Source organism: Galeopterus variegatus, unplaced genomic scaffold, assembly GCF_000696425.1.
Source record: "Galeopterus variegatus unplaced genomic scaffold, G_variegatus-3.0.2 Scaffold139, whole genome shotgun sequence".
Taxonomy (NCBI): Eukaryota; Metazoa; Chordata; class Mammalia; order Dermoptera; family Cynocephalidae; genus Galeopterus; species Galeopterus variegatus.
The window spans coordinates 409,986-421,727 of record NW_007726250.1 but is presented as its reverse complement, the minus strand read 5'-3'; the positions used below and the strand labels follow the sequence as shown (position 1 = coordinate 421,727).

Genomic DNA, 11,742 nt, shown 5'->3' with positions numbered 1-11,742 from the left:
GTGTGTGGTCTTCGAACAGGGGGACCACAGCCTTGACTCAATGTGGCCCCCTTGGTGTCATCAAATCTAAACCAATCAGAGGAGTATAAAGGAACTTCAAAAAGTTCGTGGAAAGATTTGTATTATCTTTTAACTCTATATTTCCACCAACTTTTTGAAGTAGCCTCATATAATGCCCCCTTTGGGAAAAGTGGGGCAAAGCAAAGGGAGAAGGGTGGCTGCTGCTTCTCCCCAGACCATGTGACATTCTGAGCTTTTTCAATAGAAGACACACTTTATAACTGTCAGAAATGTGATGGAATATGAAATATGATTCATTAAACAGTGATGCAGAGATGAAACAGGTCACTAGTAACCACTCCCTACCTCAGCTGAAACCTTCTCACTATACCTGTCTCTGTAGAATTTGGAAATAAAGCAAAGAAATAAAAAGCAGAATGCCTAAAATAACATGACAGATCAAAATTGGACAGTTATGACAATAAATTATATCTAATTTAAATACAAATAGCATTAGTAAGTAAACAGTATCAAATTGGGTAAAAATCAGATTTGAATAACTCTCTACCTACAAGAGATATTCTGAAATAAATATGACATGAAAAGCCAAAATAACAGATTGGAAAAACTTATCACATGTAAACAAAAAAATAAGAGGACAATATTAATATTTAACAATATTAACTTAGACTTTTGCTTGTCTACTATGTGCTTAGCAACATTCCCTGCACTAAATGCTTTACTATACCAGTTGGAGGTTTTATATTGATAAAAGAATGAATAATAAAGATGACTTTTATTAAATTGGTTTTTATTATAAAACTAAAATGTGATTATTGTAACAAATTCCAATAAGACAGATGAGTTAAAAAAGTGTGACAAAGAAAAGTAACTCAGAGCAATCTGAGGAAAGTAAGGTCTGCTAAATCTATCAGGCCCAGAGAGAGATGAACATGGAGATTCGGTTAGGTCTCCCTCACCCATGTTTGGGATAATTGCTAAAAGGCATGTTTTAGCAACAGTTGCCAGACCAGCTGTCACCTCCAACGGTTATAGATTATACAGATGTTATAAATTGTACAATGGTGACACTAACCCTTTCCTTGTTGCAATGTTTCTGGAATTTACGACACAGAGGGCAATGCCTAGCTAATCAGTAGCTTATGTTATTTTAGTGAACCCATGTAAGCTCTTGGAAAACAACTTTGGAACTGCTCCCTTAAATCCTTCCTTTCTCCCTTTAAAAATCTGTAACTATAGGCTCCATCTGTTGCTAGATGGAGCCTATATTCAGGGCAACTTGAATTTGTGGTTCCTGGGCTGCAGTCCTCAACCTTGACCCAGGTAAACTCTTTGCTTTATGTATTTTTGCCTCCATGTCTTCCCCAACATCGGCAAGTGCAAGTGTGAGTCACCCTGCCCTAAGCTAAATCTGCTCACCATTTGGTATATCTCTTTCCAAGTCCTATGTCACATATAAAAACATTTTTAAAACTGAGAACATATTCTTCAACTTTTTTTCTTTTACTTAATATATCCTGGACCTGTTTCCAGGTCAGTTCCGTATAGACTTGCTTCATTCTTTTACACGTGTGTAAGCCTTTTTGCTTTGGTGTATTTTGATATAAACAATCCCCCAGCATGGATATTTCAAATTGTTTCCATTCCTTTTTACCACTTCAAATAACTGGATGAACATCCTTACACATGTCTCTCTTTGTATCTGCCATTGTTTTTGTGTAGGATGAATTTTGGGAGGTGGGATGTTAAGTTTCAAGCATGTGTAATTGTTATGTTGAGAGACACTCCAAACCATCCTTCCAAATGTTATATCATTTCATGCTCCAATCAAACGTCTGCAAGCGTTTATTCTCCTGTCTCTTTATCGCCAAGACAGGATGCTTTTATTCTTTTTATTTTTGCCAAACTGATCAATAAAACGATATCTGACTGTGGTCTAAATTTGCATTTGGGGGCTACTAATAATGTTAAACATCTTGTTCTATATATTTTTGGGCCATTGTTCTTCTTATTCTGTGAAACACCTGTTCAAAGAACATAAGAAATACCTGTTTACAGAAAATGAGAACCAAGAGCAGTTTGAAAGAAGAAGGACATTGCTATGGCAAAGTCTCTTCAAAAAAGAATAGGCCTGGGGTAGTAGTGAGAATGGCACATGAGGAAGAGAAACGGGGTCACATTTATTAATCACATTAAAAACTTATATTAAAAAAAAAAAGCAGCCCACAAAGATATGGCAAACATAAGGAAATTTGCAAATTCCCAGTTTCAGGATGTTACCTGGTAAGTTCTTTTACTCTTTCAGAAAACAATTTTCATGTCATATAAATTGTCCTAGAAATAAAAACCATAATGTTATTGTGTTCTATGAAGTAAATATAACAATAATAATAAACCTTGATCACAAAGAAAGAAAACTATAGCTCAATGTCACTTATGACCTTAAGATGAACATATTGAATAAAATACTAGAGAATATAAATTTATAACATACTGATGCAAAAATCTGCAATGGCCAAGTTGAGGTTTTCACAGACTATAAGGATAATTCAATATATGGAAATTTATGCACATAATATACTATATTTATGTCATAAATAGAAAAGAAAAATATGGTCATCTCGTTACAGTCTGAAAATTCAGCTCTTAATCCTAATAAAAAAATTTAAGTATAGGAATAAAACATACCGCCTTCTCTCACAGACTATAAGGATAATTCAATATATGGAAATTTATGCACATAATATACTATATTTATGGCATAAGTAGAAAAGGAAAATATGGTCATCTCGTTACAGTCTGAAAATTCAGCTCTTAATCCTAATAAAAAAATTTAAGTATAGGAATAAAACATACCACCTTCTGGTGATGAAGAGTGACTTTTGTAAACCAATTGCCAAGAGTAAAATACTAGAGTCAATTTTATAATATAAAATAGTTTAAGAATTCAAGCTAACCCAATAAGACATGGAATCAAAATAAGAAAAATAAGTATTGAAAAAAAATCAGAAAACAAATAGAATTACTTTTTCATGAATTATTCATTTAATAATTTTTATGTTAGCAAAAACTTAGTAAAGCACAGGAATAGTATTAAAAATGAATAATATTTCTATAGGGTAACAAAACACGTTAGAAAACATTACACTAAAAGATACTACTCATAATAGCATCAAGACAATTTAAAGTACCAAAGAAATAAATGTTAGCAAGAAATGTAAAGAAGCAACGAATCTATTTGAAAGACGATGGAAAACTTGAGTCCCTTGGAAGCCATACCCTGTTGCTGGATAGAAATATAGCAGTCTTGGCTTTGATTAGGATATATCCTGAGACCTTCTCAATTGCCCATATTTGCAAATACTACAATGGCAAATAACTTTCTTTGTAAAGTTTAACCAAAAACGTAAGCAGCTCCCCAGCCCCTGCATGAAGCAAAGTGGGGTGCAGGGAACACCAACCTCCGGCTGCACCACTGGTTAAAGTGGAGGCAGCAAACAGGACAAGGTGGTGACATTATAGAGAAGGTGCAAACAGATAACAAAAACCCCAATGTGCCACAATAAGGGAGAGTTTCCATACACATGATGGTTCATCTCCTTTTAAAGAAATGGCAGAGAGTCATCAAAAATAATAGTTACAACTATACAGCAAAATGGAAAATACTTGTATAATTAAAAAATAGGAGACATAATTATAAGCATGTTATTAAAGCCATGTGAAAAAGACTATGCATTTGAAAAATAACTGGAGGCAAAAAATAAAATTGATAGCTGTGGTAGAACTGGGGGTGGCTTTTGTCAAATTGTATTGAAAACACATTTAAAGTGATTTTTAAGCAATAAAAGAAGCTGTGGCATGAAAAAGAGTGTTTAAATAAACATACCTGCAATATTGCCTGCCTGGTTAGAAGGAACTACCAACCAGCCGAGAGCGCCTCATCTCCAGGAGGGCTTAACACAGACTGGACTGCACCCCCTCAGGACTGGAGATGGTAGGGGGCTGGACAGAATGATCATTCACCTGCTTTTAAGTCAACAATATTATAAATAATGTGGTCCTGATCATCTCTGTGCCTATCACTGGGTTATTGAATAATTATCAGAAGACTTTTGTGTCAAAATTTCAAAAGTGCTTTACCAATCTACTTTGCCTAGCAGAAGATCAGTTTTATTGCATCCTAGGCAGCACTGGGTACCATGGTACATGGTAACAAACCAGTACCATGGTTTGTTAGATTAAAATCATCAGGCAAAAATTATGTGAACTTTTGAGACATTAAGATTTTTGATGAAGTCTAACCTTGGCTATTTTATTCCCAAATATTATAATTAGATAACCCACTTTACTGGAGCATTGTTGAGCATTTTGGGACCAAGATGACTACAGAAGAAATTCGCTGGCTACTCTGTCATCCACAGGCTGGGGAGAAGATTGTGGAGAAAATTGGTTTAGAAAGGTAATCCTAGGAAAGGGTGGGCTGGGGGAAGTCGCCAGAATGTGAGTCCATGAGGGAAGGGATTCAGGCTGTTATGCTCACAAACATAACCCCAGCCTCTAGAAAAGTGTCCAGCATGGACCTGGCACTCAGTAAGTATTTAAACGAAGGAATAAAATCTGATTGTTAATGTCCAAATTTTGTGGCTGTACTTCTGGGAAGCAAACTTCCTAGCGTGAAACATACAAATGTGTTCTGATAATGTTGGCTGAATAGTGGTTCATGCTGTCTCAGTTACCTCCATGTGCAATTGGAGAGGTGCAGAAGGAAGGAAAGGGATTTACACATCGTGAAAACGTCTTAGCAAATTAAAACCCCTTGGTAAGCACATTAGTGGGTGCCCAGACACGTGGCCTATTGGGGGATGGACTCCTAGAAGCAGAATTTGCTTCTTTTTGCACAACCCAGGAATACTCTTCCTTGGCCTTTCTCTATCCTCTCCAGAGCCATGTGAATGTCTAGGTTTTGACTTGAGTGTTCAGACTCTCCCATGGAGGTTGGCTGCAGCAGCACACTCATATTCAAGTCTGCTGCCCAGCAGAGACTGTGCTCACTCCCGCTGGAGCATCCATATGGTTCTGTAACATGAGCTGCAGGGCAGTCGAGCTTCTCAATTATAAACTCTCCATAGGTCATGCAAGCAAGCGTTGCACAGGCCATTCTACCGGCCACGTCCTTGGCCCAGCCTCCCTCCACTGCTCTCTCTCCCATTTCCACTCTCTGGATTCCTCCCCACAGCTCCCAAAAAGTCACTTGCTTTTGCTGCTGGCTGATGAATCCCACCTAGACTAAAGTTAATTAGGTCACTTCCAATGTGTCAGCACAATGGTCATCTCTCCTCCTTTGGTAAAGACAGAGAGATTTTTTTCCTTTCTCAGGGAATATTAGCTTCAACCAGTGGTTGAGGCAGACCAGAGGCTTCTGGGAAGCTGGAGTCCTAGGTTCTTACCCTAACTCCATCACTAACTGGATTGTACTCAGGAAAAGCCACTTTCTCCTTGGGGCCAGTTTGCTCCTCTGTAAAAGAAGGGGTTGGACTCACTGATGGCAAACATGTGGCAAATTACCACTTACCTTCTCAGTTGGGCCCAGAGAAAGCATCACCAGTCATCACAGTGTTCTTTCTCAAGAGCCTGCATGCAGCATCGCAGTTCTCTCGGCCTTCAGGTGCCCCTGCCAGCAGGAGCAAAGGAGCTCATGCCTCGTTGCCATCTGTGCGCCAGAGGATCCTGATGGGCCTTCCAGCTCTAACATCTCATAGGTTTAAGATTTAGGTTGGAAAGTGGACTGAAATCCTAGGTGTATGGAGATGTCCCGAAGAAAACACTGATTTAGCCTTTTTTAAAAGAGTGACTTGAAGGTGGGGAAGGCTGCCAAAAAACCCCTCCTGCTTCCCTGGGGAGGGGTCAGCTGGGCTGGTCCACCTGAGGCTGCTAATGACCTTGTCCAGGGAACAGAGGACTCTAAAGCCATTGTCAACAATTCCTTTGAGGTCTTGCTGTTGTATGGTCCAAGTATAATTTGCCCTATGAAAGTTTTAGAATCAAAACGGAGCTACACGTGTTAAAAACCCTGAAAAATACAGCCAGGAAAGGCCATGAAGGGAGGATTCTCACACATAAGTGCCTGATAACAAGAACTATCACAAAGGACTCTGCAAAAGCCACAACCCTGCACAAAGACCATCCCAACGTTACCCAAAAAGTACTTCTTCAAGGACATCAGCCCAGCAACTGCCTGTCCAACCTCAGACTGGTGTCACCCTTGCTATTGACCTTTACATCCAAGGGATAATTATCCCCAAATGATTATATAATCCTCCACCACTTTTCCTGTAAAAACCTTTGTTTTCCTTTATCTCCCTGAATATGTGCATAGTTTTCTATGGCACATGTATTCCCATTGCAATGCCCTGTCCCCAAATAAATATCCTTTTCTTTTAGAGAGCCTCTGTCTGTTATTTAGACTGACAGCCACAGCTCTGCCTTCTTTCCCACAGACCCACTCTCAATGTCCCTCAAACCCAAGGCCAATCTACTGTAGATGCTCAGCCAGGAGACAGATAGGAAGAAACCTAAGGGCCACACAAGTCAGCCTTTGTTACATGCTGTAGGAAGTGGTTCGCAGCATCCTGCACAGTCCAGCCATATCCACTTTGGAAGCCCCAAATCCTATAAGACAAATTTACTTAGGACAGTGTTTCTCAAGCAAAGACCCTGCAGAACTCTGGTGTTCCAGGAGCTGTACCAAATTGATTCAACAGGAAAACTGAGTAATGGTGATCTCTCTCTCTCTCTCTCTTTTTTTTTTTTTTGGTCAAAATAATAGGGAAAATTTGAGTTAATGGAGAAAATATTCTGTCATACAGTTTTTTTTTTCCTTTCCATCACTTTTTCTTGAGACGTATGTGCTTCTCCTACTTGCCTGTTAAATAAAGAGGTCTCACTGTTTCAAGCATGACCACCCTTTTGTTAAGAATCTACTTCTAGTTTTCAAAATACACACCACTGTCAAACTGAGTAACAATGAGCCCTTTCCTATGGAAGGGGTTATATTTGTTTGTCTTTGGAGATCCCCTCACATTTTGCTTTGGAAATGTAGGTTATTTTATGAACTTTCAAAAAATAATTATAATACATGACACAAAACTTAAAAGAAACAAAAGGGGAAACAGTAAAAAGTCAATCTCCCACAAACCTTGCTGCCTAATACTTAGGTCCCCTTCCTACAAACAACCACGATTTCTAGGTAAACCCCTTTTTAACATAAAAAAAAAAATCAAGGCATCTTCTCCGTACACTCTAACTACTCTCATTTTCCTTAATAGAATTGCTCACAACTTGTTGCATATGTATAAATTATAAATGCATGCATATATTTATACATTTAGTAAGAAAAGACTTGGTGACAAAAGTCAGTAATGCTTTTAAGTACATTTTATTTATCACATCAGCATCAACATATGTTTAGAAGTGAGCTGTCAGTGGATAAACAGAACAGTAAGCCAGTCTAGGCGCACACAGGGGTTGCTCAAACCATGCTCCTGCTACAAACACACAACTCCCCAGGCCTCCAGGCCACAGAGTGGACCCTCTGTGTGTCTGTGTCTGCTCCCTACTTTGTACCTTTACTCCTAGGGCCTTGCCTGCTGAATGCATGTGAGAACTCAGATCCCCTAGACATTTTTCGCCCCACTGGTGAACCTGTCCCAGAGTTGGGAAACTAATCACTTGACACGGACTGTCCACAGGGGTAAGGCCAATGTGCTGTACCATGTCCTGTGTGCAGAGCTGATGCTGCGTGAGAAAGAATCCTTGCCAGAGAAAAGTCTGTCAGAGGAGGAAAGAATGTTTCTCTCATATTTTCCCTCGCAGAAGTTTAAGCTGGAAAAGGATATCAGAGAACTTTACAACATTGCAGACCAAGTTGACACAACCCACAAGATGCTCACTAAGGTCCGTGTGGTGGCCAGCTCTTCAGGGGCTGTTTCTGGAGTCATGAGCATCCTGGGCTTAGCCCTAGCACCTGTGACAGCAGGAGGGAGTCTCATGCTCTCAACAGCTGGGATGGCGTTGGGGACAGCAGTTGCCATCACCAGCGTCTTAATGAATGTCTTAGAACATAGAAACAGCTCGGCAGCAAGAGACCAAGCCTGCACTGTGGCAACTATGACTACGACATTGGAGTACGAGGCTTTTGGAGGAATAAAGCTGAGGCCCTTCATGCCTACCAGGTGGTCAAAGCCAACTCTGGCTTCATGGCTAAGGTCAAGGATTTTGTGGCCACAAGCCGTGCCCCTTTCTGGAAGGCTGGAGGGGTGCAGAGAGCCTTTGAGGGCACAGCTCTGGCCATGACCAAGGGTGCCGGGTGGTGGGTGCTATGGGGGCGGGCCTCTGTCTTATGCAAGATGTGAACAGCATCCTGCAGAACTGGAAGCACCTGGAGCAGGGGGCGAGGGCAGAGGAGGCCAAGGAAGTGAGGACACTTGCTAAGGAGCTGGAGCAGGAGCTGAGCCATCTCACCCAGTGCTACCAGTGCCTGCAGCAGCTGCAGAGCCAGCCCCGGCCCCAGGGGTCCTGGGGCTCCCAGGGTTCCTAGGGTTCCAGGCAGGGCCATTCAAGGAGCCTGTGTGGGTGAGCCAGAAGGCAGGAAGGGCGTGAATAACACAGATACGGTCTTGGTCTTCATAAAGCATAACATAGGGGGGCAGGGGCACTAAACAAATAGACAAATACATAATGACAACTGCCCTTTCTTCAGAAAGAGGACTTGTCCCATACCCCTGACTTTAATTAGGTCCCTCCTGTTCTTTTCAGTATCCTGTTCTTTTCTCTCAAAGCACTGACCACACATTTTTTAAATCCCCTATTTGTATGTTTATGCATGCCCACCATCTGCCTCCTGTGGCCTGTCGGTTCCGGCGGACAGGGACGTGTCCATCTTGTCCACCCCAGCATCCCCAGCACCTAGCAGTGCATGGTGTGTAGCATGTGCTAGACATGTGTTGAATGAATGTGGCATTACATGATAAAGATGACATTCAAATGAATGGGGAAAGGATTCCTATTTTTTTGTATTTCTAGACTCTCCTTTGTAGAGAAATTAAATATCTAAATGTAAAAAATGGAACAAGAAAACTACCACCAGAAAATAAAGGAGAATTCCCCAAATCATCGATTTTATAGAGAGAATAGAATGTGACTGGGTAGCAAGGTCATAGCCTGAGACCTGGAAAAGGGACACATAAGCCTTTGCTGAAGATGTGAAGGCTCCTAAATTCATTCATTTGTTCATCCAGTGGATTTCAATTAATTGGGGACTGTGACAGGCCAAGGATTTAGAAGTGGCTCCAAACTTGTCTGCATGTTGGAATTCCCTAGGAACTTCAAAAAAAAAAAAAACTACTGATTAGTGGGTGCCTCCCACCCCCAGGGACTGGGACTTAATTGGTCTGGGCTTTGGAATTTAAAAAGATCTCCATGTTCATTCTGTTGTGCAGCTGAGTTTGGGAGTTTGAGGTGTGAGATGTTTTCGCTCTACAGCATTAATATCCTCTTACCTTTGGATGCATATTCTAGCTTCTCAATAACCAGGGGCAGATGTCTTTTTTGTAAACTAGGAGCCGCTCAGACTCATATTCCGAAGCGTCTCACCCACCTCTTCCCTTCTGTATCACAGAGCTCCTGCATAGGCCAGGCCCTGGTGGAGACCTGGGACACCACAGCAGAGAGAAGACAGTCTCTCCCCAAGGTGATTAGGGCCGGGGAGGGGAGTCGGGCCTCAGGGAAGCCATGAACAACGAGGAGATGTCAATGGGGTGATAGGAGGAGGCCAGGCGCTGTGGGAGCTCCTGAGGGGTGTACTTAGCCCTCTTCGGCAGGCAGGCCTCAGGGGAGAGGAGGGAGTACCTAGTGGGGCCTTCTGCCCCGCCACCTGTGTTCCTGGGCTGTGCCTCTGCCACTTGTCTCACTGAGCCCTGTCTGCATCGCCAGCCAGGTGAGCCATCCATTCATTAAGTGATGCAATGCACAAATATTCATTGAGCACACCTCTGTGTCAGGCACCGGCCAAGCTAGCAGTGAAGAGGACAGACAAGGACTGGGTGTGCACAGTGGACAATCTCGCACAGTCCTCTAATAGCTGGGGGCTCAAGCGAACCTAAGGTGGGATCCCTATTATATTACCAAAGTGAATAAACTATTTCCTTTCACTTTTTGCCCTGGTTGATCAAGATGTCTCCATGGAACCTTGGTTTAGCAGAAGCAAAGTACTAGTCTTCAATTAAGAAAATGTGGGGCAGGGAAACTTCTAGTTGCAGTCACGGAATCTGCAGCAATGATGGTTCGTGGTAACCCCTGGGGACCACAGAAATACTCAGGATGGAAAAGACATGTGCAAGAGACCAGATTTTCTATGTGTACACACCAAGAAGGTCTCCAAGACCTAAAATTCATGTTAATGAAAAGTGAAGCTGGGACACATTTAGGACTCATCTATTCTCCAAATGGAATATAACTAACTACACAGTACGTTTATGATTAAAATGAAAACAAAGTACACTATCCTCTCTGCTCCCCAGTCCTCTCCTCCCCTCTCCCCATTTCTCATTATGCTACAGTCACACCTTTAAGTGGAGAGAGTGATGCTCAGGCATTCCCTGTGCCCTGCAATGAAAAGTCAGTTATTTGAGAAAAGCGATGATTGTGAGAAAATTACTGTTATAGCAGCATAATTTATAATCATGAAAAATCGGAAGCTACTAAAATATTCCAGCACTAGGGAACTGGCTAACTATGACATGCTCGTCCTCAAGTAGAGCACTGTGCAGCTACCAACAATGATGTTCGCGAGGGTCAGTGACTGGATTAACATAGAAAATGTTTATGTTATCAAGCAAGGGGGGGAAAAAAGCAAGATACAATGTGAATATATACTTTCTCACCTTTTACCTGACCAGGGGAAACACACCCCTCAAACGTGTGTAGGAAAAGAAAGCCCCGGAGGTCACAATGCAGTTATTTTTAGTTAGAAGTAATTTTGGTGACTTTCCCCCTCTTTCCACCTTTCTGTATTTTTCAAGTTTTCTGTTATGTGAATTACTGCTTTATGAGATGGAAAGAATAAATATTTACATCTAAAGTTAAATAAATATTTTTAAAAAGAGGACCAACTTGTCTACTGGTCTTAATTGAGCTTCTTAAATTGCTTGAATGAATGCAAAGTCTCCTCCTCATCACTGAATGAGGCAACCAACAGTGGCAGGAGAACGGGTGTGTTTCCATGGGAGACCATCCCCATGATGTCAGCTGGAAGCCTGGGGAGCCTCCAATCCATCCATCCATCCATCCGTCCGTCCACGCAAATCCTTACCAAAAACCTACCATGCGAAAGGCATTGTTCTAGGCACTGGGGGTAAAACAGTAAACAAAACAAATCCTGCCTTCATGGAGTTTACAGTTCTCATGGGGGACACAGAAAAGAAACATACTAAAGAAGTAATATACAGTATATTACAAAGTAGCCAGTGTTAGGGAGAAAAATAAATCTAGGAAGGAGGATACAATGTTAAACAGGATCATCAGGGAAAACCTCTGGGAGAGGCTTATATTTGAGCAAAGACATGAAGGTGGGGCCACCGGCCGAGAGGATGTCTGGGAGAAGAGCCCTCCAGGTAGAGACAACAGAGGGGTGAGCACTGGCTTGGCCTGTCCAGGGAGCTGCAG

At 41.7% G+C, this 11,742-nt stretch overlaps 1 protein-coding gene across 1 annotated transcript; it reads left to right on the top strand.

The window, feature by feature from the left end:
• The first annotated feature begins 7,516 nt into the window (after positions 1–7,516).
• APOL5 (apolipoprotein L, 5) lies at positions 7,517–8,617 on the top strand. The gene is given in 3 exon segments (XM_008590203.1): positions 7,517–8,173; positions 8,230–8,382; positions 8,385–8,617. Coding segments are annotated over 3 exon segments (747 nt in total). The 5' UTR covers positions 7,517–7,812.
• Positions 8,618–11,742: the final 3,125 nt, after the last annotated feature.